At 45.7% G+C, this 27,900-nt stretch overlaps 3 protein-coding genes across 3 annotated transcripts; 2 read left to right on the forward strand and 1 right to left on the reverse strand.

Annotated features, from left to right (window-relative positions):
- The first annotated feature begins 1,820 nt into the window (after positions 1-1,820).
- LOC109757589 (T-complex protein 1 subunit gamma) lies at positions 1,821-7,445 on the forward strand. The gene is made up of 14 exons (XM_020316415.3): positions 1,821-2,034; positions 2,321-2,382; positions 2,802-2,874; positions 3,677-3,744; positions 3,876-3,945; positions 4,318-4,386; positions 4,485-4,556; positions 4,677-4,750; positions 4,850-5,127; positions 5,241-5,625; positions 5,715-5,840; positions 6,048-6,152; positions 6,745-6,819; positions 6,916-7,445. Exons 1-14 carry the CDS (start codon positions 2,004-2,006, stop codon positions 7,102-7,104), a joined length of 1,677 nt encoding a protein of 558 aa, XP_020172004.1. The 5' UTR covers positions 1,821-2,003; the 3' UTR covers positions 7,105-7,445.
- Positions 7,446-8,372: 927 nt separating this feature from the next.
- Positions 8,373-13,195, forward strand: LOC109757595 (uncharacterized). Its single transcript, XM_020316420.4, has 2 exons — positions 8,373-12,116; positions 12,832-13,195. The coding sequence occupies exon 1, from the start codon at positions 8,463-8,465 to the stop codon at positions 12,096-12,098; it is 3,636 nt and encodes a 1,211-aa protein (XP_020172009.3). The 5' UTR covers positions 8,373-8,462; the 3' UTR covers positions 12,099-12,116; positions 12,832-13,195.
- Positions 13,196-14,210: 1,015 nt separating this feature from the next.
- On the reverse strand, positions 14,211-15,009 carry LOC109757601 (uncharacterized). The gene has a single exon (XM_020316426.4). It carries the CDS (start codon positions 14,875-14,877, stop codon positions 14,350-14,352), a length of 528 nt encoding a protein of 175 aa, XP_020172015.1. The 5' UTR covers positions 14,878-15,009; the 3' UTR covers positions 14,211-14,349.
- Positions 15,010-27,900: the final 12,891 nt, after the last annotated feature.

Genomic DNA, 27,900 nt, shown 5'->3' on the forward strand with positions numbered 1-27,900 from the left:
GAAACACCGAAAAAACAGTAAATAAATTACCGTACCCAGATGCACCATTCTCATTGTTGCCCACAATCATGTTGGCAGACTTGGAGTCCTGCCCTGACTTCTTGTACTTGTTTGGGCACTTGTTGGCCCAATGTTCCCCCGAACCACAAGTGAAGCATCCATCTCCCTTCTTGTTCTTCTTGAAGATCTTCTTACCTTTCTTATTAAAGTCGGTATTCTGGTGGACACCGTTCTTTCTCTTGGACTTGTGGGAGTTGAAGTTTCTCTAATGTACCATATTGGCGACAGAAGTACCTTCGACCACTTTCCCATGCGAGTCCTTTGCTCTGAAGTTCTGCTCAACACTCAGATGGCCGATGACATCCTCTACTGAGAATTCATGCCTCCGATGTTTCAGAGTGGTAGCAAAGTTCCTCCAGGAATTAGGGAGCTTAGCGATTATACATCCCGTGACAAATTTGCCCGGTAAATCGCGCTTAAGAAGCTCAAGCTCCTTAGCGATGCATATTATCTCATGAGCCTGTTCCAACACAGGATGATTTTTGACCATCTTGTAATCATGGAACTGCTCTATAATATACATCTCGCTCCCAACATTGGTGGCCCTGAATTTAGATTCGAGCGCCTCCCACAAGTCCTTGGCAACTCGCACATGTAAATATGCGTCAATCAACTTATCTCCCACCACGCTCAAAACCGCTCCGAGAAATACGACGGTGGCTTCCTTGAACGCCTTCTCCTGTTCAGGAGCAATCGTTCCCGTGGAAGGGACACCGGCGACCCAGAACACGTTCATAGCCGTGAGCTATAAGGTGGTTTTGGTCTTCCAACGCTTAAAATATGTACCGGTAAAACTTATCTAGTTTTAGTGCAGCGACAAAGCCACTAGCCGTAAAATGCCTACACAGATTAGGTTTTTGGAACCAACTCCACGTTAATGTACTTACCAAACTTCTCATCAAAACATAACTAAATCATAGGCAGGATTTGATAAACATTTATTTGCACAATCGCATTAATACGGACAGGTAATCACAAGCTAATGTACTAGAATATTTATATCTCGTTGCAACATACATGCACTGTCTTATTTATTTATTTAAATTAGAAAATAAATAGAGTTCCTTTTCCTGCTAGGCGGAGTGGTTCGTCCAACATTCCATATTTCCCCCTGACGATTATTCCTTGAAAAGCGCCTTAATTGTCTTATCTTTTATTTTCTTTGGCAAGTCAATAAGTGATTACAAAATAAAATCATGGGGATAGTTTGGCAAACATTTATTCACACAATCATATGGTTGTCTACACAAGTGACAGCTGGAAGATGGTGCATCTTGTGCTGGATTTGTGATTGGAGGCTGACAGTTCTGATTTTCTCCTCCGACGTTGTAGTCGTGCAGGGGTGTCAGTTCCGGAGTTCGATGGCGTGTTCGCGGTCTGATTCTTTCAACCGCAATGGTTTTGCTTCAGGCAAACTACTTTGGAGTTCCATAAAGCTGCTGATCAACGATGGAGCCGCGTCGAGCTCGGGTGAAGAGTGTCTCCTTTTCCTTAGCGTGGAGGGACATGCGCTGGTTCTTTGCATAGGATTATCCTATCTTTTCAGTCCTGTAATGTCAATGTTTAAGTGGGTTGTAACCGACTTTTTATTTTATTAATGAGACAGATATTACTATGAAAAAAAAAGTGTAGACCACCCATATGCACGGGCAAATACCTAGTATAAGATCAAACAAAAAAGAATTTGAAATGAAAAAGAAAATCCCTCGGCCTTCGAGAAAACACGGCACGTCGGTAGCCCACTCAGCGGGCCCACCGGCAGTTCCCCTAGGTCACGCACGCTCAGGCGCACTCTGGTCGCGACGAGGGTTTCACTTGAAAGCCCAAACCGAACAAACCCTCGAGCTCGAAAGATCGCGCGGCGCAGCAAGCATCCGCCTCCCCATTCTCTTCTCCCTCCCTCGGCGCCGCCTCCCCGTCGTCTCGCCTCTCGCCAGATCGCCATGGCATTGCACGCCCCCGTCCTCGTGCTCAGTAAGCGCCCTTCGCCCCTCGCCTCCCCGACCCCACTCCTCCCCGCCCCCTAGGGTTTCCGCGCCTCCCCTTTCCCTGTATTCTCCGTGTCTTCTCGCTCCTAGGTTTTCAGATAGGCAGTGGCTTGAACTCCTGATGTCGGAGTTTACTTGTTCACGCATGAATCCACGATTTGGTTTTGCTTGTTCAGTTATATTGTTTCTTTGCTCTGATCTGATCTATATCATTTCTGTTTATTCGCGTTTTTTTCTTCTAATGTTGTGCGTTTTTATTTCGATTTGGGCAGAGGACTCGTTGAAGAGGGAGTCGGGCGCGAAGGTTCAGCATGGCAACATCCAGGCCGCGAAGGTTTGTGCTCTTGAGTCTTGAGCTCTGTTTCACTGCGTCAGTTGGGTGCTGGTGTTGTCGTTGATGCCTCTCAGGCAGTACTCGCTAGATCGTAGCCAACCAGTTCACCGTAGGATGCACGTTTCACTGTTAATGCCACCGTATAGATCTGCGCAAGTGATCCTAGCCAAGATGTCAGAGCAATCTGTTATCTCCTTGCCCTGGGCGTCACATAGGTCAGGTGTCTTATTAGCTTAATCTGAGGGTGTGAATGTGGGAACCTTCAATTGACTATCTGGCTGTTTGTCAGGTCGGTTTTGGTTTGCCACTGTTTTAGCCCGACAATCAAGAAGTTTAAAATTTGTGTCTTGTGAGGACTAGTTGATTCATTTACCTGTATCTCCTCCTAGTGTTGGTAAATCTAATGCTTTTATGTGCAGGCTGTGTCAGACATCATTCGCACTACGCTCGGTCCCAGGTCCATGTTGAAGATGCTTCTGGATGCCAGTGGAGGTACTTGCACATACTCTTAACATATTCTCTGCACTGTTATACTCCAGCCGATGTTACACTCTGTCGTCCATACATAGTACTCCCTCCGTTCCAAAATAGATGACCCAACTTTGTGCTAACTTTAGTACAAAGTTGGGTCATCTATTTTGGAACGGAGGGAGTACTTGTTATCAGAGTACACAACGATAGCAAGCATATCTGTTAAAGAACTTAGTTCATTCTGTTTCATGTTGGATAATGTTTGCATGATTCCACTTGTTTAGCAGGCTACACTGTTTATTGTTTTCAAAAGTCTGACTATCTTAATTTTCTTTGGAGATTAAATGTATCAACAGCTTTAACTCATTGTGTTTTTACCTCCCTTAATTGCACAACTATCATTGATGCATTTGGGACAGTACAGTGCTCTATATAGTTTATGGAACCACGCCAGTTAGTGTAATATGGGGTGATGTGTCGCAGAGTATCGGCGGAGGGGGTGCTTTACAAATGCCCATAGACAAATGTGTCGAGGGTAGATCCCTTATGAACTGGTTTTGCTTAATTGATAACCAGATCAAGCTTTTGCCCTCCACTAGGCTTTTTGTGTGGGCTCTTGGCTTATTTGTGTCAAAATGCTTGTGTCTTGTACTTTCGTTTGCTTATAACTTCACATCTGAAATTACCATGGGTAATTGCTTGCATTTATTGGAGATAATTCATAGTCTGTTTACACCACTCTGGAGTTAATTTTACATTTATGTTTGCATTACATAATTTGTTTTTACAAGGTTACTGTATCTGAGTTATTCTTATTTTGCAGGTATTGTTGTTACTAACGATGGCAATGCTATACTGCGGGAACTAGACATTGCACATCCTGCTGCTAAGGTGTGTGGAATGTTTGTTTTCTCTCTCTTGTTTACGTCTTATGTGGTTAGAATTGGCTGTCAATCTGTAATATTTGTCATGAATTGGATGAAACTATGTTCAATCTAACTCTCCCTTTTCAATCTGTGCAGTCTATGATTGAGCTAAGCCGCACACAGGATGAAGAAGTGGGAGATGGGACAACGTCCGTCATTGTTCTAGGTATGATGTTTTCTGTGATGCATTCGTTTCTGGTAATTACTTTGCTATTGATGAATATCAAGATCATTATTTACTTGTCTAAGTTTTATTATTTTCGTAAGCATGCCATCCGAGGTCAATAAACTTTGCTATAACCATGAATTCTGTTTCTGGTCAAACTAATCATATGGCTACTAAGTAGACTAATATAGTTGCACTTTAATCGTCAAATTCTGTTTCTGGTCTGTCATTATTTCTTTGTAGCTAAGTGTACTAAATTGCCGCACTTCAAATTTTAAGCTATCAAGAATGACTAAAAATCAGTTTTCAGTAGCCAGGAAGCTTATTTAGTTTGGGACTTTATTCTTTTGTACTAACTTTTCGTTTTTTTAGCTGGTGAGATGCTCCATGTTGCAGAAACATTTATTGAAAAGAACTACCATCCCACTGTCATCTGCCGAGGTAGTTACTTGATGCTCAGCTTATATAATTATATATATTATTCTTCCTTTGGTGATTTATGTATCTGTTCTTAACCTTTTATTGTTTCTTGGTTTCAGCATACAGCAGAGCTCTTGAGGATGCCATAGCTGTCCTTGACAAAATTGCAATGCCTGTTGATGTTAATGACCGTAAGTCTGCATCCAGCATGTTGCAAACATTGTCATTGTTCTTCTGGAATTTTGTTCTCTTACATAGATTATCATGTTCTATTTCGTAATCTGATTCAGTTGGGATGTACCATGATGTAGGTGAGGCGATGCTAGGGCTGGTGAAGAGCTCCATTGGTACAAAATTCACTGGCCAGTTTGGTGACCTAATTGCTGTAAGTATCATTCTTGTATGCCAAGTTGGCTACTATGTAGATTCACTTGATGGGATAAATTTATGGATTATTTGATATATCTTCTCATGCTGTTCTTAGGACCTTGCCATAGATGCTACTACAACAGCAGGTGTAGACCTTGGTCAAGGAATGCGTGAAGTTGATATCAAGAAATATATCAAAGTAGAGAAGATTCCTGGCGGCCAGTTGGAGGATTCAATGGTTCTTAAAGGGGTCATGTTCAATAAAGATGTTGTGGCTCCTGGAAAAATGAGAAGGAAGATAGTAAATCCACGCATCATCCTTTTGGATTGTCCTGTTGAGTACAAAAAGGGAGAAAATCAGACAAATGCTGAGTTGATGAGTGAAGAAGATTGGTAAGTGATGTCTAGATTCAAATTCTCCTGCCCATATGTATTGTGAACTACATTAATCCTATTGAGTTGCTATCGGTCAGGAGTCTAATAATTTGGTAAATATGCTATTACAGGAAGGTTCTGCTAGATATGGAGGAAGAATACATAAAGAACCTCTGTGTGCAAATTTTGAAATTCAAGCCTGACCTGGTTATCACAGAGAAAGGACTCAGTGACATGGCTATGCATTATTTGAGCAAGGCTGGTGTTAGTGCAATCCGTAGACTTAGGAAGACCGATAACAACAGGATTGCTAAAGCCTGTGGTGCAGTTATAGTGAACAGGCCAGAGGAGCTTCAAGAATCAGATGTGGGGACACGAGCTGGTCTCTTTGAGGTTAAGAAGATCGGTGATGAATTCTTTTCCTTCATTATTGAATGCAAAGATCCTAAAGCATGCACTGTTCTATTGAGGGGAGCAAGCAAGGACATCTTGAATGAGGTGGAGAGGAACCTTCAGGTATTGTTCTGCTCGTTTTGTCCTATTTATTATTTTATTTCATAGTAAGAACTGCTCTCAACCTTTCACCCTTTTTTCTGCATTCACAGGATGCCATGTCTGTTGCAAGGAACATTTTGAAAAACCCAAAACTTCTACCTGGAGGTGGTGCTTCTGAATTGACTGTATCGGCAACACTAAAGCAAAAGAGTTCTTCGGTTGAAGGTGTAGAAAAGGTATTGCCTCAGAAGTATTAATGCTAGCATTTATGAGTAATGAAGTCATTTAGGCGGAGGTCTATTAGTGCATTCACACAAGTCCACACTACCACAACATACTGAATAAAATGTGTTCTTTGTGTGTTTGGGGCATTGAACATATAGCTTTCTGTTGTGATATCTTATGATTTGAGTATCTGATTACTCTCTGTTTGTTTCTACCAGTGGCCTTATGAAGCTGCTGCTTTAGCATTCGAAGCAATCCCAAGAACTTTGCTTCAAAATTGTGGTTTGAATGTTATCAGGACGATGACACAGCTCCAGGGAAAGGTAATAACTCTTTCTTCTAGATATTTAACTCTCCAGTGACCTTGTTAAAAAGTTGTCAAAGAAAGGGAGTCCAGCATTTTATATACAAAGATCCTTTTTGACATGTTTTTGTTATATAGCTAGAAGTGTCACAGCTTTACCCTTGGGACTTAAGATCTTTGACATGTTTTTCTTACCTAGCTGGAAGTGTCACAGCTTTACCCTTGGACTTGAGCTGTGGAAATTGCTTAGCTTTATGTTCTAGATTTTTGGATAAACCACCCTTTTATAAACTGAGCCAGTTGTAAGAAGGCTTGGTTTGGCAGTTTGGCACTGCAATAGCTTTGATACAGTACTTCAAGATTTTTTTTTGAGCTATTATGGATGACTGTGGGATTATCTACAACAATACATGTAACGAACTGCATTCCTACATACAGTGCAGCACATAACTTTTAACTGCGGATTGGTGCTTACAGTAATTAAAGCTTAAGCATCATTTCCCACCCCAAAACCAGTTAATACTTTATCTATATGATTCTTTGTTTTCAGTTTTAAAATATTACACTTGTATTTTTGTGAGTGTTGGTTAAATTCCATTGTTTTGCTTCAGCATGCGAACGGTGAAAATCCTTGGGTAGGCGTTGATGGAAGGACTGGTGATATTGTTGACATGAAAGAGCGGAAGGTAGTATTTTTACTCTGCATGAATTCTGCTGTCCCTTCACTTGTATTGTGTGCGTGCACGTCTAAGCACCCCACATTTTTGTTGTTGGTGTTGTAGATCTGGGATTCTTACAGCGTGAAGGCACAGACCTTCAAGACAGCTATCGAGTCAGCTTGCATGCTTCTAAGGATTGACGACATTGTCAGTGGAATCAAGAAGAAGCAGGCTCCTGGCTCTGGTGCTCCTAAGCAACCCCAGATTGAAACGGGTGAAGATGCCGACACTGAACAGATGATCCCGGAGTAGAACTATTGTGCTGTTGGAGTGAGCAAGCACCGGCGATGTTGTGTACCAAAGCTAGAAAAAAGCGCCCGCGGAGCAGAATGTTTTATTAACACGTGAAATGGCGTTGCATTTCTGGAATGTTTGATGGTGGCCGGGCCTTCAGGGTCGTCTAGTATTAGTTTGGATTGTACTAGCTTTTTCCTATGTTCGGATGGTGAGCGGTATGCGGGTTTCAGTTGTGTATTTGTATCAGCGTTTTGGCATCTGACTATTGCATGAATGGTTGCTGTTCGGTTTTGTTTTTGGACTTTGTACTGAACGGATATCAGAACTTGAATTTAACAGCAAAACTAGCTTTGTGACGTTGCCAGTTTTCTTTTATTATTATAGCAACGCGATGCCAGTTCCTCGATGCTGCTGTGGCACTACCTGAATTTTCTCCATTGGAAGTTCTCCAATTCACTTTCTTATTCTATCCCCCTCCTGCTTTCTTATTCTATCCAACTCAAAGTTCAAGAAGTCAAAGGGAAATCTTTGAACGCGCCGCCATTGTTTGTTTTGTTTTGAATGCTTATCTAGTGTTCAAAAACCTTACAAATGCCTGCCTAAAATCAAAACAAAACATTTTTTCTAGCCGTAAAGTTGAGTCTACCAATGCATATCAAGCCGAATTTCGAAACAGGTATAAATAGTGTCAAAGTTCATATCTTGCCATATATTACCTCCGTCTCAAATTACAAATTTAAGACAAGTAATTAGGGATGGAGGAAGAATATAGTATTTATTTGATTTGGCAATTATGTAGTTTTGACATAATGTTTGTCCGATTTTGGCGACAAAAAGAATGGAGAAATATAATGCTAGTACTATATTTTTTGTGAACACACCCAAATGCGACCTCAATAGATGAGATCTGACAAAAATAAACCTTCATAACGGCGAAACAAATACCACAAATATTTATTTATAACGGCGAAAGCACAAATAAAAGGCATATCAAGTCAAAGTGCGAAATATATTGTGTCCCACAAAAAAGAAAGAAGGGTGGAATTATATTAAGCGCCTCAAACACAACACGAAATATCGAATTCCCATTAAAAAAAGAATCACAATGTTTTTTCTAGGCAAAAAATTATGTTTTTTTTCCAGGCCAAAAAGAAAGAAAGAAACCCACTAGTATATCTGTTTGAATTTGGTGGCGCTCCGTTGGGCAGTTTGGCGGTTTTGACGTCATATCTGCGCCCGATATCCGATATATATGGCGATGTAGACCTGGAGGACGGCGAGAGGGGAGACCTGGGAGGCATTTTTTTTCCAGGAAGAAGAAGACCCGTCCAACCCTTCTCTCCCCATCCCCCACCCCCACCCCGCAAGTCGATATGCCTCCCAGACGCAAACCCCAACCGTCGGCGAAGAAACCCCTGCGCCGCTCCGGAAGGGTCAATTCCGCCACGGCCATGGCCGATTCCGCCGATCCAACCCCGTCCCCGCCGCCGCCGGAAGCCTCCCCCGCCGCCGCCAAGCCCGTCTCCGTCGATCCGGCCCCGGAGTCGGCCTCCCCCGCCGCCAAGCCCGTCTCCGCCGATCCGGTCCCGCCCCAGGCCCCGGAGGCGGCCACCCCCGCCCCCGCTGCCAAGACCGTCTCCGCCGATCCGGTCCCGCACCAGGCCCCGGAGGCGGCCACGCCCGCCGCCGCCGCCGCCGCCGCCGGGCCCGATCTGGACGGGCCGCCCCGGAGATCCGCCACAGCCGGCAAGCTCAAGAAGCCCTTCACCGACAAGCTCCGCGCCGCCGCGGAGGAGCGCCTCGCGCGCATCCCGGTCGACCTCCGCCTCCGCCCGCTGGACCCCCCGCCGCCCTCCATCTCCAACCACGAGGCCGCCCTCCGCGCCCTCGGCCTCCTCGACTTCGCGCGGTTTGACCCCGGATCTGAGCCCCCGCGCCCCGACCTCGTCGCGCAGCTCATCGCCTATTACGACCGGATTAATCAACGCAGCTTCGTCTGGGACACCCGCGTCAGTCTCAACCGCACGGAATTGGCCAACGCCTTCTCCCTCCCGAAAAAGACAGTCGGGCCGCCCGCCCCGCCCCGAGGGTTCAAAACCGCGGCCTTGGTCTCCGCCGCCCTGGAGTTCATGCGCGTCTGCATCCATCCCTGGTTCACGGACTGCACACTGCCGCAGGAGGTGGCCGGCGGGGAACAGACTGTGAAGGATGGGTCACCGCATAAGGTTAACTGGGCGGGCATCATCTGGGGTATCATCGAGAAGGAGATTCACGAGCTGCCCGGGAGGGATGATGGGGTGTGCCAATACGGGGCGTATCTTCAGCAGCTCATCCGGGTGCAGAAGCCGCTGCTGTTTGAGCTGCCGCAGAAAGAGGAGGCAGGGAAGCTTGTTCGGAAGGTGCCTTCTGATTTAGTTAAGGACGAGCGGGATGGAGACGCAGATGCCAGGAACAAGGGCTTGCAGGAGTTGGAGCCTAGAGATGCAGATGCGGATGCGAGCAGCAAGGGCCCGAAGGAATCTGAGTTAGAGGGTGTGAGTCTGACCAGCAAGAGCTTGGATGAATCGGGGCCCGCAGATGCTGATGCTAGTGGTAATGACTTGAAGGAGTTGGAGTCTGGGGATGTGAGGAGCAACATCTTGGAGGAATCAGAGACAGCAGGTGTGGATTTGAGGAGCAGTGACTTGAATGAGTCTGGGGATGCAAGGAGCAACATCTTGGAGGAACCAGAGACAGAAGGTTCGGATTTGAGGAAGAATGACTTAAAGAAGTCAGATTCTGGGGATGCAGGGAGCAAGAGCATGGATGAATTGGCGGATGTGGATGCTAATGCAATGAGCAAGTCACTGGATACATCAGTGGTGGCGGATGGGGATGCAAAGGGCATGGGCTTGGATGTTGAGATGGAGTCAGGGGATGCTGATGCTAATGCAGGGATCAAGTCACCGGATACATCTAAGGTGATGGATGAGGATGCTAAGGGCTTGGATGTCGAGATGGAGTCAGGCGATGTGGATGCTAATGCAGGGAGCAAGTCGCTGGATACATCAAAGGTGATGGATGAGGATGCAAAGGGATTGGATGTTGAGATGGAGTCAGGGGATGCAGATGCTAATGCAGGGAGCAAGTCACCGGATTCATCGAAGGTTATGGATGAGGATGCAAAGGCCTTGGATGTCCAATTGGAGTCGCAGGCTATTGATCCTAATGCAAGCAATAATTCGACGGATACATTGAAGGTGGTTAATGAGGATGCAAAGGTCATGAGCTTGGATGTCGAATTGGAGTCAGGGGATGCAGATGCTAATGCAAGGAACAAGTCACCTGATACATCAAAGTTGGTGTATGAGGATGTAAAGGTGGACGTGGATGCTAATGCAAGCAGCAACAAACTGGAGACACCCAATGTGGCGGATGAGGACGGCAAATTGCTGTTCGGGGGTGTGGATGCTAATGCAAGCAGCAATAGACTGGAGCCACCAAATGTGGCTGATGAGGATGATGAATTGCAGTTGGGGGATGTGGAGAGATTGGAGACATCGAAGGTGGCGGATGAGGATGTAAAGGGCATGAGCTTGGATCAATCAAAGGCAGGGGATGCCATGGTGCTGGAGGAAGCTGTAGGTCCTACACATGAAATGAATACTGTGAATGGTGAGGTTTTGGCAGACTTTGCATGGGAGGAAGGTGAAGACACGATTGTGGGTGCAGCAGAGAAGGATGCATGTCCATCGCCGGAGGTGGAACTGTTGCCACAGGAGAAAGTGCTAGTAGTGCCAGAGGAGGATGAGGAGGCCGAAGAGGAAGAAGAGAAGGATGAGGCAGGGTGGAGCTCTGCCAATGATGACGATGACAGTATGGATGTCGAAGATAATGTATCTGTCCAAAATCTGGATACTGATAATGAGGAGGCGGAGGAGTCAGAGCATGATGCATTTGAGGGGTGTAGTGGTGGAGTGGAGATGAACTGGGGTATTGGGGATGACAAGGGGGGCGAGGGGACGACGCATTGTTTACAGCAATGTGACTTTCCAGGGGTGGAGTTTGAGAATTTGAATAAAGGGAATGTTGGGATGAGGGATGGTGTGAGCTTTGATGATGGATTCAAAATGGGTTCCTTGCATGGGATGGAGTCAAACCTCCTCCAGGCTATGAACTCAGATCCCACGACATACAATGGCACGGAGAATGCACATGACCTGTCCTCTGGAAATTTCTTGGCTATGGGGGCTGATGCACATAAGAATGGAGTGGACCTGGGGGCTGGCAATTCATTTTTCTTTGGCAATAATAATGGGAAGAGGCACGTTGAGGATATTGATGATGGGTACGATGACCAGATGCAAACACAACAGCAGTTTCTGCAGGGCAATCAACATAAGCGGATGCGGAACTCCAGCAGTAGTGTACCACCTGGATCAGCATTCTTCAATGCAAATTATTCAGAACCCATACAGAACTTATTGGTCAATGCCAGCATGTTATATGAACAGAAAGAGAGAGAGATTCAAGAGGCGCTGTCACAGAAGCAATTCATGGCTAACTTGCTGCAGGAGAAGGAAGCAATTATCCACTCACTAAACTCAGCCAGGTTTGAGCAAGAGAATAAGTTGCAATCAAAGCTTAGGTGCTTTGAGCATGATCTGAATGTGATGGGTCAGTTGGTCAGTGGGTATAAGAGGGCTTTGAAACAGAGTCATGCTTCTTTCAATGAGTACAGGAAGAAGTTCCCTTCTAACGAGTTCCGTTATCGTGATGTTCCTAATGGCGGCGGTCTTGTCCTTAGCGTCAGGGAGTTGGAGAGGAAACGGTGTGAGGAAGAGCAGCAGAAAATTGCTGCAGCAAATGAGATGATTGGAAATTTCAAGCTTGAGTGGTTGTCAAAGCCTGATGATTGGGAAGATCGCATCAACCTTTTGTGGCGCAAAACTGAAGGGCTGGCTCGGGAGCTTGATCTTCTCAAGGAAAAAAGAAAAGCAAAGCTTGCAGCCCTTGCTAGGGAAGAATGAGTTCTCTGATAGTTAGAGGTACATGGATTACCTACTTTCTTATGTCCGTGTACTGTGATTAAATTCAGTGGTTAGGAGATAAACTAGTTTTTTTGTATTATCTAGGAATCCAAATGGTGGTTAGTAGACTGTCCTGTTTTCTATATATGGTTGGGCAATTCTTGTTTAGTTGATGTATTCAAACTTTCTGTATGGTTGGGTTATCTTCGGGCCAGTAGGATGCTAAGCTACTGTTGTGAAGCTTTTTTTCTTGTAGATAACATGGCATCACTTAATTAACAAACTACTAGAATAGTTAGTGAAACTAATAGGATCAATAATGAAATAACCCACTTAACTCACCTTATTTTCTTTGGCGGTACTTGCCATTATTCTTGCACACAACTTGGAATCATCAGGTTTTTTCTAGCTTGGTTGAGCAGATTGTGCTCTATTGATTTGTAGAAACATAATACGGAGTAACATTTCAGGTTACATAACACACACACACACACACACACACACACACACACACACACACACACACACACACACACAAGCACAACTAAGAAGGCAGGATTTATCAAGTGGCCTTGTGGGGCTCCAGTTTCATGTATGATAGTTAGCCTAGGATCATTCAGATCGTGAATATCCTTGTTGATTATGGTTTGGACATGCTTTCTACTTGTTTATTACCATGTTAGGTATATATGTCTGTATGTCTGTGTACTGAAAACTGGGATCTTTATGGCAGGTTCTAATGTGAAGATGGAGAGCTCTCTTGGATGTTTGACGTCAACAGCGAGACATGGGATTGGCGGCAACTGTGGCTAGCTCGTCGTGCATTGTAGACTGTAGCGAAGAAGGCATAATTCCAGCTGTAAATCAAATGTTTTGTCATCCAAGGGCGTTCTAATGACCAGTACTAGTGCTTGCTTTATTTAGATGGCCTTTTGGTTGATTTCCTGCATGGAGTAAAATACTGGGTGGTGCCAGGTTAATCTTATATGTGTAGAACAGTTCACATAGTCTCTTACATTTGCATCCAACTTTGCGTGCTCGGTAGTTGATTTATACCTTATTTTGCATATTGGAAGCTAACGGAGTATAATTAGGCATTCTCTTGGTTCTAGTTGCAAGTAATGTCAATGCTTGCTCTTCTCCTTCTGGATGTTGCAGGTATATAAATTTCTTGCTTCTCTCACATGAAACTGAGGTTCGTTCTTGTGACAGCTTGAACCTATTGATTCATGCTGTACCTGGCAGTTGCCAACCCATATGTTCCAACACAGATTGTCTCTGCTATAGTGGCAGCAAGCCTGTTTGGTAAATCTTACACTAGTCTCTGAAATGTTCAGAGTTGTGCTCAGTTTGAACTTACAAGCGTTGTTATTTGGGTAGGCACGAGAGTAGTAGAGCACAGGTGGTGAAAAATCTCTGATGTGGCAATAGATGCAGTGATCTAAGCTGCAATAATCTTCGCCTCACATTATTTACATTCTTAAAATATGAAGGCATATTTCTTAGAACTGATTACTGACCATACACTTGAGTACAAGTTGGTTCTAGGTCGGCCTGCTTACCCCTTCCCTTCTACCAGTGGATTCGATTACTCGTTCTCATTACTCTCTGACCGTTCGTCCATTTACCTCTTACTTCATGAGAGTCACACACTTTAGGATATCGCTTGTTCCGCTATGTACTGCAATTCTGTGAAACATGAGATTTTATTCTTTGAAACACTAGAATTTCCAGATGCAGGAATCAAACTGTTGCCTATGAAATCGCAGTTCCATAACATTCTTAATTAGCAGCCCTCAGCCGAGTCTTAGTTTTGCCCTCTTCTGCTGTTGTATATCAGCGGATCTGACAGGCATAAGTCTATATTTCCTACAACAATTCTGATCTTTGACATGTTTTACATGTATTTGTTTTCCAAACGGACAAGCTAAGCGACGAACGTTCGCCCGAAGGGTTGGCATTTGTGAATGCTTTCCACACAGTTTTAGTTGTATCGGAGCTGACAGTTTCTTCAGAACTGCACGATATTTTCTAGGCAGATCGACAGTTTTGAAACTTCTGCCCAATTCTGAAGAAACTGTCACCCTGACACAACTAAAAATACCATCAAAATATTTATAAATGTCACCCCCGGTCACAAGATAAGAGGGTCCTTTTTCCAAAAATATAAGAACAAATGCACAGCTCAATTTGTCTTTCATAAGTTTAAGCTCACAACCTCTTTTTTTTTTTCACGCGCATATTTCAACGCTCACTCCCACAGGCACAGGGGGCTGTACGCCTGCTCAACGGCGGATACCTCACCATAGGTGTAGTAGGATGGTTCCCTGAACTCGTACCCTGCCACGAAGCCCTCGCCGTCGACGTACCAGCCGCCCATGACGCTGCCCATCACCGGCGGCACCTCCTCCCAGTACTCGAACGGCAGCACGGCGGCCAACGACCGCGCCTCGGCCCCCAGGCTACCGCGCAACTCCGACAGCATCTCCTCCAGCTCCCCATCGTCGTAGTCGCTCATCGGCCCGTCCGCCGTGCTCTCGCCGTCCTCCGCCAGAGCCGGCGCCGGCGTGGACCCGATGCCGAGCTCGGCCTCGAGGGATCGCATAACGCGGCTCAGCCGGTCGTCTGCGGCCTCCGGCGCGTGGTCGGCTGGCGCTGGCGTGTCCTCCAGCAGCTCCATCAGGAACGCCCCGCCGGCGACCTCTGGCTGCTGGCTCCCGACGTAGCAGAACTCTTGCACGTCGCCGGCGCCACCGACTCGCAAGCCCTGGTGATCCATTATGAGCTGTTGCACGAAGTTTTTCTTTATGTGGTGTTGATCATTGTGGTTGCTAATGGCGGGAAGGCCGTGGAGTTATATATAGCATCGGACGCGACAACCAAGGGGTCGACTTGAGGGAATGGCAGTGTGCATGTCGCGTGTATTATTGCTTCACACTTGTTCCCCATGTGCAACTGATCTGAGGCTCCATATGCACTCCAAACGTCGCTTTTCCTAGGTTGCTTTCTAGCTTTACCAAGAGAATTTTATTTTGGGGCACCTCTCACCACTTTTGAAGGCAGGTGAAGGCAGGGGTAGCCCTCCTTTGATTTTTTTTTTGAATACTGATGATGGTACCTTAGGGCATCTCCAAAGTGACCCGCAACCGTCCGGACCGTACGGTCCGGACGTGTTTAGCCATCTAACACGGGTCTGTATCAGTCCGCCGACCAGTTCGAATGCAGTTTTTCTCGTGAACTCAAGACAAACTAGGAGGGCTTTGTGGGAGTCCGGACAACAGCCACGTCGAACTTCGACACCCCAGGCCTACCCAAAATCCATCAAAACACCTTCGGACCCCGCGCCTCCATCCTCTCATTTTCGCTCCTTCTATTTTTCTCTTGCTATCGCCGCTGCTCCAACACCCCGGCCGCCCCCGCCACACCCATGCCGAAACTCAACAAGTCGATCACCTCCAATGGTACACCACGGGCTCCACGCTGCTTCTCCTCCGTTGCCGTTCCACACATCTCTTACCGCCACACAGGTACCATCCGCTCCTACCATACTCACCATGCCTGGCAACTTTCCGGTGAAATGCCTGTGTAATTTTTTTGTCCCTTCTTTTAAGCAATGGGTTCAGATGTGGAGTACATATACAAGCACTATGCCGAGTCATCCGACGAGGAGGACTGCACAAATGAGACGACGATGATACATGCGGTCCTTGCAGACACAAAGCATGTAGAAGAGCATGTTCTCAATTTCAGGGGATCAATCAAGGGTCATCGAGTGCAGTCAACCGCAACAGAGCGCGCACCCATTTGACGTTGATGGACGACTACTTTACCCAGATGCCCTCTTCGCTGACAATTTTTGCCGGCGCTTCAGGGTGCACAAAGATGTGTTTGATAGTCCCTACCATGATGTCCAGTCCTTTGACACCGTGGGAAGGATTGGGTTCTCTGCTTACCAAAAGTGCACGGCCACATTGCGGATGCTTGCATATGGCATGACCGCTGATTCGTGGGATGAGTACCTACGGATGTCTGAGAACACATGCAGAGATGCCATGGTCTTGTTTGCAACTGCCGAGGTCTAGGTGTTTGGACCTCAATACCTGGGAGAACCAACTATCACAGACACTGAGAGACTCTTGGCAATCTCAGAAGTAAGAAGGTGGCCAGGTTTGCTCGGATCTCTTGACCGCATGCATTGAAAATGAAAGAACTGCCCAAAAGCTGTACAAGGGCTATATCAGGGTCATGTTAATAAGCCCACCATCATTCTTGAAGCAGTTGCATCACATGATCTTTGGATTTGACACGCTTTCTTTGACATGCTGAGTTTCACAATGACATCAATGTGTTGCAGCGATCCCCATTGTTTGCTAGGCTGACTGAAGGAAAAACTCATCCTTGCCACTATACTATCAATGGGCACGAGTACAACATGTGCTACTATCTGGTTGACGGTATCTATCCTCCGTGGGCCACCTTTGTGAACACCATCTCTAATCTAGTTGGCCAGAAAAAGTCTTACTTTGCCCAAAGACAAGAAGCAGCTAGAAAGGATGTTGAGAGGGTATTTGAAGTTTGCAGGCATGTTTTGCAGTTGTTCATAGACCCGCTAAACAATGGGATCCGGAGACCTTGTGGGAGGTGATGACTTGTTGTGTGATCATGCACAACATGATCGTGGAGGATGGGGGTGATGATGCTACTATAGGTTTTGAATTTGAGAACATGAGTGATCAACTTCCAGACCAGAATCCAGCCACATTTGAAGAGTTTGTTCAAATGCATCAACAAATTTGGCATTGAGCAACTCACGGACAACTGAAGAAAGATCTGACTGAGCATCGGTGGGCGGTCAAAGGGGGCACAATGTTGGATTGTAATACCTAAACTTATTTAAATTAGAAATACTGCTACATTCGAACATTTAAACTATTCTAGCTATATATGCGGCTATTTGAGCATGTGGGCTTAATTTTTTTGGGGGGATTGGATGTATGTAGGTAGCTTTGGATGGCAGACTTCTGCATCCTTGTCCATGGACTGGCCCCCCTGTCCGCGGACGGGTACGGGAGGAAATTTGTGGGTCAACGTTGGAGATGCCGTTATCTAAGGGCATGTACAAAGACATGACATCACTGTAATTTTAATTCAACCAAATGAAACGAAACGAGGGGTGCCAAAATTTTGGTTTGATTTCATTTCTACCAAAGGAAACTAAATGAAACGAGGGGGTGCCAAACAAGGATTAAACTGTCTCGAGTAAAGAACTTCAGATTGATTAGCATTAATTGGCATGCATAGTTTTAAAATTTAAATATTTTGTTTGCAACGTGATGAATATTTATTGATGTGCAAATTTGGGGTAAAAACTATATTTGAATTTATGGCTAAACTTGAGATCCCAATATGTCTCGGGTGGACCTGAGTGACATATGGGGTCAAGTTTTTTTCCTTCTGGAAAGGCACAAAGCCATATATATTACATAAAACCAACCCTTACAAGGACTCTCATACAAAAATAAGAAACTAAAGTCAAATCCTTGAAGAAAATAGCACCACCTTCCTCCTACATCCCTCTAAGGCACACTGTGAGCAAAGCTCGTTGCCACCTATGAGTCCGCGTCTTACCGAAACAACCCTGTTGAAACATAGGAGTTTGTAGAAGCAACGGTAGGGAAGTCGTCGATGTCAACCATAAGAGATCGGCGACCGTGGTCTTCACACATCGTCGTCCTAGAGAAGGTGACGCCGAGAAGGGGCAAAGGATAGTCCAAACTCTAGATAGACAGAACAAGGGGACACAAACCTCACAAATTCCCCGATGGAGCCGTATCTCGATGAGCTTCATCGGATGGAGATGGAACTGAAGAATAAAGACACACCCAACGCCACCCCCTTCGTAGGCCGTCTTCGTTGTGAACAAACGTAAAGCACGCCCGAATGCCCGACGATCGACACAATCCATTGACTCATTGAGATAAGGTTAAATTATAATTACCCCCCCCCCCCCCAAATGTTCGCCGTTCCAATTGAAATATCTTGGCCTGCCACTGTTGATCAAGAAATTAATTAGAATCCACTTTCAACTCTTCAAAGATAAGATCGCTGCCCATCTCACGCCTTGGATGGACAAGCACGTTGCATCGCCTGGAAGGGCTGTGCTGTTCAAGTCGGTCATCACGACATTGCTACATACTACATGATATTGTTAAACCTCCATGTGGAGGTGATGAAGAAGATTGACTCCCTACGACGTGCATATCTTTGGGTAGGTAGTGATAAGGTCGTTAGTGGAAAATGCAAGATCAATTGGGAGCAAGTGTGCAAATCAAAAGTGCAGGGTGGCCTGGGTATTCTCAATTTGGAAAATCTTTCTAGTGCCCTTCACATTGGTTGGTTGTGGGCTGCTTGGATGGATCCGGTCAAGCTAGGGGTCAGGTTGAGGAACCCTTACGATGATAAGGATAAAGATATTTTCATGGATGCCGCCAAGGTTTTTGTTGCAGACGGTCTTCGGGCCCCGTTCTGGGAATTTGCTTGGCTGGATATTATGAGACCCAAAGACATCGCGCCAAATATTTTCGATCTTTCTAAAAGAAGAAATTGTCCATCCTGAAGGCCTTACACAATAGTTTTTGGATTTACCAAGTGGAAATTGGTGGGAACCTCACTGTTAACCATCTATTAGAGTTCATCAACCTTTGGGGGGAAGCTATCACATGTCCACCTCAATCTCGATGTGGCTGATACAATTCAGGGAAGCTCACCAATGATAATCAATATTCTGCGGCGTTGGCTTATCGTGCCCAATTTCTTGGGCTGGTGGACACAGACATGCTTCAATTGGTGTGGAAGAACTGGACTCCCCAAGTGTAAATTCTTTAATTGGTTGGTCATCAACAATAGGATATGGACGGTTGACAGGGTTGAGCGCCGGGGATGGCCAAACTGCAATATTTGCCCCCTCTGCAAGCAGCTCTGAGAATCGGTGGCCCACCTTCTTTTCCAATGCTGCTTGCTACTTTGGGGCATGATTAAATCCTGGCTCGACTTACATGATGCCCATCCTACAAATAGGGGAGGCACGACTTTCGTGGAGTGGTTGTGCAGCAATGCTTCTAGGATGTTGCAATATTGAAGGGCGCTTGTTTCTCTTATGCTGCTTATCTCATGGGAAATCTGAAAGGAGCGAAATGAACGTGTTTTCCGCAACACCACGATTCCAGTGGGTGTCATTGTTTCTCGAATCAAACAGGAAGCACCATTGTGGTGCCCCCGGGGCCAAATATTCGTGTAATGTAATTCCGCGAGAGTGATGCATGTAATTCGGCCTTTGGCCAAAACTCTAAAAACCTTCTTATTCAATGAAAATGGCAAGCCTTTTGCCTTGTTTAAAAAATAAATAAATAAAATTAACCTTATGCATAAATTAAGATAAGAATCTCAATATTTTTCTTCTAAACTACAGATGCCAAAGGTAAGAGCATCTACAACCGGGCGCCTCAAACTCCGCTCAAATGCCCAGGTGGACGGCTCGGTCAGTGACCGGTCAAGAAAATGTGACCAAGACGGGCGCCTCAGACGGGTCTCAAATGCCCGGGCTAAGCAGAACCCCTCATATCCGACCAAAATTTGGGGCGGATACGGGGCGGCCCAGGCATGACCGGGCGCGTTCGCCACGTCTGACTAACGTTGGGGTCCCACAGGAAAACACCATAAACCGTCGAGCGTTTCCCTGGTGGGGTGTGAACGCCGCGTGGCGCCGCTCTGGCTCGCCGCTCGAGGGCCAAAGTCCATGTATTTAAGCTGGACGGCATTCCCCATCCCTAGCCACATACACTTCCTCCCACTTCTCATCGCCGGCCTGAGCCCATCCACCTCTCTTCCTCCGCGCCTTACTCTTCCCTCGCCGTCCGGCTTCACCATGGCCCGCCAAAAGAAGATGACTTAGGCTATGGTAATGCCGGAGCACCTGTTCCAGATTTAGGAGGATATCCGGGCGAGGCGTGCCGCTCGCTTCCCAGCCGGTCTGCCTCCGGACTCGTCGGAGTTGAAGCCGAAGGATGATGAGGAGGAGGAGAAAGAGGATGGAGAGCAGTAGCCAGAGCCGGAGCAGTAGTTGGTTCCCATGGAGGTTGCAGATCGGAGGAGGAGGACGCGGGGGATCCGGAGGAGGACGACACGGAGCAGCCGGAGGTGGAGCTGGAGCCGGTTGAGGGCTTCGACATGAAGGACGCCATGGCGGAATTCGCGATCGCCCAAGCGGCGAAGATGGCGGAGCACCGGCCATCCTGGAGTCCATACAGGATGAGACCTATGTCGAGGCCAACCGACGGTTCATCCGGCAAGAACGGGCAGCGACTAACACACTTTTTGCTGAACTAGACACACATGCGGAGGCCGACGCGGAGGAGCCGCAGGAGCCAGAATTGCAGCTGCCGCCCATGTGCGAGGAGACTTGCACGGAGGTAATGGACATCCACGACGAGGATTAGGATAGTGTAGGTTATTTGATCAACGTAGTAAGTAGGTTTTACTTTTTTGCATGTTTTGTATGAATTTAAAGTTTTAAGTATGAGGTATTCGGATACAGAGAATTTTTTTTAAGGTGTGACCGGTCTGCTCGCGGACACGTCCGAGCGCGTCTTTGTGTGTTTGAGGGCCCGAATTTGCTCCGCAGTTGTAGATACTCTAAGGGACACGATGATGGAGACATGGACGAGAGCTCCGCGCGAAGTTGCTACGATCCGTATCAAAACAATTTTTCTTTGTGTGTGTGAGAAAGAGAGGTGGAGAAGACCTGAAACATGCATATAGTTTTGGTCGACGCAGTTTGTGAGGATAACAAGTTCCGACCAGAGTAGAGATCGACCGGTCTAGCACTCTAGCTACATGTTACATGCATCGCAGCATTGAGAGGCATGGAACACATGACAGCTAGGTACGCACGGGTCACACATGTGGAATCCCTGTGTGTGATTGTGGTGTCTCACAAGTGGCAGTCCTGCGTCAATCTTTTGGAGCATTTTCCTTTCCTGTACTGTTGCTGAAAGGCAATAATAGAGGCCAAGGCTTATTGCTTCGTTTCTGTTCCTCCATTATTTAGATGCTGTACCTGAAATAGACCTAGGCTAGTTGGAGCTTAAAGATCTGAATGCCGGGACGAGCGAATATATTGTATGATCTTCTCGAAAAGGGATCTTTTTTTCCATGTCGCGCCCAAGATTCTTCGATTGTGATATGGTAAAAAACGAGCTAATTATTTTAGCAAATTCCATTTTCGTAACCCCGAGTTTCACGTATGTGACACGAAATCCCTTATTTAGCAAACTTTTCAATTTACCCAAAAGCAAACTGCTGCCTTTCTTAGGGCATCTCCAACGCGAACTCTCCGTGCGGTTCAGACGCGTTTTGTCATCCAATGCGGTTCTGTATCCATCCGCGGCCCGATCCGAACGCCCTTTTCTTTTCCTGCAAACTAGTTGCAAACTGCCGGGGGGGGGGGGGGGGGGGAGGACCTTTGCGGGAGTCCGAACACCAACCACGTAGGATTCCGACACCCCAGACCCACTGAAATCCTCCTCCCGGTCTCCTTTTCTTCCAGTTTACCACTGCCCCCTTCCTTTCATCCGCACCCTTGTCGTTCGTCGCCACCGCCGTACCTCTCCAGTCACCGCCCAGGCATCCTCGGACGCTCGCAGTCCCCACCCACGGAACTTCCGGCCTTGGACTACACCGTTGTCCACACAGGAATCCATTTGCATCCCTGCCGACGCCATCCATGGCAGACACCGCGCCAGGTAAGTGTTCAGTCAAATGCCATTGAGCTCTTTTTTTTTTCAATTTCTTGTTGTTTTCTAGAGAAGCACCATGGCAGAGTACTCGGTGTACGAGGATGAGTTCTTGTGTGATTCATGGTTGGCCGTTTTTGAGGACTTTGTAGGCATGAACAAGGGCCCGACCTTTTGGCAAACCTTGCATGCTTTGTTTCATGAGTGGAAGAACTTCGCGCCCTACAACATGCACGTCATCCATGCAGCAATGTGAAGTCGCTAACACATCGGTGGTCCATTATCTGCAATTTTGTCATGAAGTTTTGCGGTGTGATTGATCAAGTGGAGACAAGGTGGCCATTGGACGCGCCAACCATTGAGATCGTAAGTTTTGCTTTCTGTTACTCTACATGTTGGTTAATTCATCCACTCACAAAATGTTGATGTACATATTGTATAGCCCGCACGTGCTTTCATGACGTACCACAGGACCGTGGGAAGGCCATTCACACACATACATTGCAGGATGAAGCTCAAGGGCAGTTTGTGTGGGATGGCATGTGCCGGTTCTGACTCTAGTATCCTTGAATTTGGAAGAGATGATTTCAAAAAACTAGTTAAACATCCGGTTATCTCATTGAATTTGAACAATTGTTGTACTAGAGATATTTGCATGGATGAATTGTGCTATTTCTATAATTACTTTGAGTGTTGCGGGCTATTTTCTGTAAATTATGTCTGAGCTTTGTTGAATTCTGTCGTGTTTGCATGAATTTCATCCGGTTTGTTGAAAGCCGGTTTGAAATGTATGCAGACATGGTCGGATGGCCGACTCCCACTTCAGTGTCCGTGTACTGGTCCCCATCGGTCCACGGATGGATACGGTGTCTGGTTAGGGGGTCAGCTTTGAAGATGCCCTTATACCTTTAATTTTTTCCAATCCGACAAAGCGGCCCCATGTTTTAGTGCTGACTTGACTTGCTATGTAGACAACTGAAGACTCCGTATAGTTTTTTTTGTTCGGTTCGCTTCGGTTTTTTAGGACACGTCATGTTGGACCTGCTGGCATTGTTGCTGATGGGCCATGGTGAAGGAAATATGCCCTAGAGGCAATAATAAAGTTATTATTTATTTCCTTATATCATGATAAATGTTTATTATTCATGCTAGAATTGTATTAACCGGAAACATGATACATGTGTGAATACATAGACAAACAGAGTGTCACTAGTATGCCTCTACTTGACTAGCTCGTTAATCAAAGATGGTTATGTTTCCTAACCATGGACAAAGAGTTGTTATTTGATTAACGGGATCACATCATTAGGAGAATGATGTGATTGACTTGACCCATTCCGTTAGCTTAGCACTCGATCGTTTAGTATGTTGCTACTGCTTACATGTTCCTATGACTATGAGATTATGCAACTCCCGTTTACCAGAGGAACACTTTGTGTGCTACCAAACGTCACAACGTAACTGGGTGATTATAAAGGTGCCCTACAGGTGCTTCCAAAGGTACTTGTTGGGTTGGCGTATTTCGAGATTAGGATTTGTCACTTCGATTGTCGGAGAGGTATCTCTGGGCCCACTCAGTAATGCACATCACTATAAGCCTTGCAAGCATTATAACTAATGAGTCAGTTGCGGGATGATGTATTACGGAACGAGTAAAGAGACTTGCCAGTAACGAGATTGAACTAGGTATTGAGATACCGACGATCGAATCTCGGGCAAGTAACATACCGATGACAAAGGAAACAACGTATGTTGTTATGCGGTTTGACCGATAAAGATGTTTGTAGAATATGTGGGAGCCAATATGAGCATCCAGGTTCCGCTATTGGTTATCGACCGGAGACGTGTCTCGGTCATGTCTACATAGTTCTCGAACCCGTAGGGTCCGCACGCTTAAAGTTAGATGACGGTTATATTATGAGTTTATGTGTTTTGATGTACCGAAGGAGTTCGGAGTCCCGGATGAGATCAGGGACATGACGAGGAGTCTCGAAATGGTCGAGATGTAAAGATCGATATATTGGACGACTATATTCGGACATCGGAAAGGTTCCGAGTGATTCGGGTATTTTTCGGAGTACCGGAGAGTTACGGGAATTCGTATTGGGCCTTAATGGGCCATACGGGAAAGGAGAGAAAGGCCCCAAAGGGTGGCCGCACCCCTCCCCATGGACTAGTCCGAATTGGACTAGGGAGGGGGGGCGCCCCCTTCCTTCCTTCTCCTTCTCCCTTCCCTTCTCCTACTCCAACAAGGAAAGGAGGAGTCCTACTCCCGGTGGGAGTAGGACTCCCCCCTTGGCGCGCCCTCCTCCTAGGCTGGCCGCCTCCCCCCTTGCTCCTTTATATACGGGGGCAGGGGGGGCACCCCAAAGACACAACAATTGATCTCTTGATCTCTTAGCCGTGTGCGGTGCCCCCCTCCACCATAATCCACCTCGATTATATCGTAGCGGTGCTTAGGCGAAGCCCTGCGTCGGTAGAACATCATCATCGTCACCACGCCGTCGTGCTGACGGAACTCTCCCTCAAAGCTCGGCTAGATCGGAGTTCGAGGGACGTCATCGAGTTGAACGTGTGCATAACTCGGAGGTGCCGTGCGTTCGGTACTTGATCGGTCGGATCGTGAAGACGTACGACTACATCAACCGCGTTGTGCTAACGCTTCCGCTTTCGGTCTACGATGGTACGTGGACAACACTCTCCCCTCTCGTTGCTATGCATCACCATGATCTTGCGTGTGCGTAATTTTTTTTTTGAAATTACTACGTTCCCCAGCAGTGGCATCCGAGCCTGGTTTTATGCGTAGATGTCATATGCACGAGTAGAACACAAGTGAGTTGTGGGCGATATAAGTCATACTGCTTACCAGCATGTCATACTTTGGTTCGACGGTATTGTTGGATGAAGCGGCCCGGACCGACATTACGCGTACGCTTATGCGAGACTGATTCTACCGACGTGCTTTGCACATAGGTGGCTGGCGGGTGTCAGTTTCTCCAACTTTAGTTGAACCGAGTGTGGCTACGTCCGGTCCTTGCGAAGGTTAAAACATCATCAACTTGACAAACTATCGTTGTGGTTTTGATGCGTAGGTAAGAACGGTTCTTGCTAAGCCCATAGCAGCCACGTAAAACTTGCAACAACAAAGTAGAGGACGTCTAACTTGTTTTTGCAGGGCATGTTGTGATGTGATATGGTCAAAGCATGATGCTAAATTTATTTTTTGAGATGATCATGTTTTGTAACCGAGTTATCGGCAACTGGCAGGAGCCATATGATTGTCGCTTTATTGTATGCAATGCAATCGCCCTGTAATGCTTTACTTTATCACTAAGCGGTAGCGATAGTCGTAGAAGCATAAGATTGGCGAGACGACAACGATGCTACGATGGAGATCAAGGTGTCGCGCCGATGACGATGGTGATCATGACAGTGCTTCGGAGATGGAGATCACAAGCACAAGATGATGATGGCCATATCATATCACTTATATTGATTGCATGTGATGTTTATCTTTTATGCATCTTATCTTGCTTTGGTTGACGGTAGCATTATAAGATGATCCCTCACTAAATTATCAAAGTATAAGTGTTCTCCCTGAGTATGCACCGTTGCAAAAGTTCTTCGTGCTGAGACACCACGTGATGATCGGGTGTGATAGGCTCTACGTTCAAATACAACGGGTGCAAAACAGTTGCACACGCGGAATACTCAGGTTAAGCTTGACGAGCCTAGCATATAACAGATATGGCCTCAGAACACGGAGACCGAAAGGTCGAGCGTGAATCATATAGTAGATATGATCAACATAGTGATGTTCACCGTTGAAACTACTCCATCTCACGTGATGATCGGACATGGTTTAGTTGATATGGATCACGTGATCACTTAGAGGATCAGAGGATGTCTATCTAAGTGGGAGTTCTTAAGTAATATGATTAATTGAACTTAAATTTATCATGAACTTAGTCCTGATAGTATTTTGCAAATTATGTTGTAGATCAATAGCTCGCGTTGTTGCTTCCCTGTGTTTATTTTTGATATGTTCCTAGAGAAAAATTATGTTGAAAGATGTTAGTAGCAAAGATGCGGATTGGATCCGTGATCTGAGGATTATCCTCATTGCTGCACAGAAGAATTATGTTCTTGATGCACCGCTAGGTGACAGACCTATTGCAGGAGCAGATGCAGACGTTATGAACGTTTGGCTAGCTCAATATGATGACTACTTGATAGTTTAGTACACCATGCTTAACGGCTTAGAATCGGGACTTCAAAGACGTTTTGAACGTCATGGACCATATGAGATGTTCCAGGAGTTGAAGTTAATATTTCAAGAAAAATACTCGAGTTGAGAGATATGAAGTCTCCAACAAGTTCTATAGCTAAAAGATGGATGAGAATAGCTCAAGCAGTGAGCATGTGCTCAGATTGTCTGGGTACTACAATCGCTTGAATCAAGTGGGAGTTAATCTTCCAGATAAAATAGTGATTGACTAGAGTGTCACCATCACCAAGTTAGTAGAACTTCGTGATGAACTATAGTATGCAAGGGATGACGAAAGTAATTCCCGAGCTCTTCGTGATGCTGAAATCGATGAAGGTAGAAATCAAGAAAGAGCATCAAGTGTTGATGGTTAACAAGACCACTAGTTTCAAGAAAAGGGCAAAGGGATAGAAGGGGAACTTCAAGAAGAACGGCAAGCAAGTTGCTGCTCAAGTGAAGAAGCCCAAGTCTGGACCTAAGCCTGAGACTAAGTGCTTCTACTGCAAAGAGACTGGTCACTGGAAGCGGAACTGCCCCAAGTATTTGGTGGATAAGAAGGATGGCAAAAGTGAACAAAGGTATATTTGATATACAGATTATTGATGTGTATTTTACTAGTGTTCGTAGCAACCCCTCGGTATTTGATACTGGTTCAGTTGCTAAAGAGTAGTAACTCGAAACGGGAGTTGCATAATGAACAAAAACTAGTAAAGGATGAAGTGACGATGTGTATTGGAAGTGGTTCCAAGATTGATATGATCATCATCGCACACTCCCTATACTTTCGGGATTAGTGTTGAACCTAAATAAGTGTTATTTGGTGTTTGCGTTGAGCATGAATATGATTTGATCATGTTTATTGCAATACGGTTATTCATTTAAGTTAGAGAATAATTGTTGTTCTGTTTACATGAATAAAACCTTATATGGTTACACACCCAATGAAAATGGTTCGTTGGATCTCGATCATAGTGATACACATATTCATAATATTGAAGCCAAAAGATGCAAAGTTAATAATGATAGTGCAATTTATTTGTGGCACTGCCGTTTAGGTCATATTGGTGTAAAGCGCATGAAGAAACTCCATGCTGATGGGCTTTTGGAATCACTTAATTATGAATCACTTGATGCTTGCGAACCATGCCTTATGGGCAAGATGACTAAGACTTCGTTCTCCGGAACAATGGAGCGAGCAACTGACTTATTCGGAAATAATACATATTGATGTATGCGATCCGATGAGTGTTGAGGCTCGCGGCGGGTATCGTTATTTTCTGACCTTCACAGATGATTTGAGTATATATGGGTATATCTACTTGATGAAACATAAGTCTGAAACATTTGAAAAGTTCAAAGAATTTCAGAGTGAAGTGGAAAATCATCGTGACAAGAAAATAAGGTTTCTACGATCTGATCGTGGAGACAAATATTTGAGTTACGAGTTTGGTCTTCAATTAAAACAATGTGGAATAGTTTCACAAATTCGTGCCACCTGGAACACCACAGCTTAATGGTGTGTCCGAACGTCATAACCGTACTTTATTGGATATAGTGCAATCTATGATGTTTCTTACCGATTTACCACTACAGTTTTGGGGTTATGCATTAGAGACAGCTGCATTCACGTAAAAAAAGGGGTACCATCTAAATCCGTTTGAGACGACACCGTATGAACTGTGGTTTGGCAAGAAACGAAAGTTGTCGTTTCTTAAAGTTTGGGGTTGCGATGCTTATGTGAAAA

The sequence above is a fragment of the Aegilops tauschii genome, chromosome 7, assembly GCF_002575655.3.
Source record: "Aegilops tauschii subsp. strangulata cultivar AL8/78 chromosome 7, Aet v6.0, whole genome shotgun sequence".
NCBI classification, from domain to species: Eukaryota; Viridiplantae; Streptophyta; class Magnoliopsida; order Poales; family Poaceae; genus Aegilops; species Aegilops tauschii.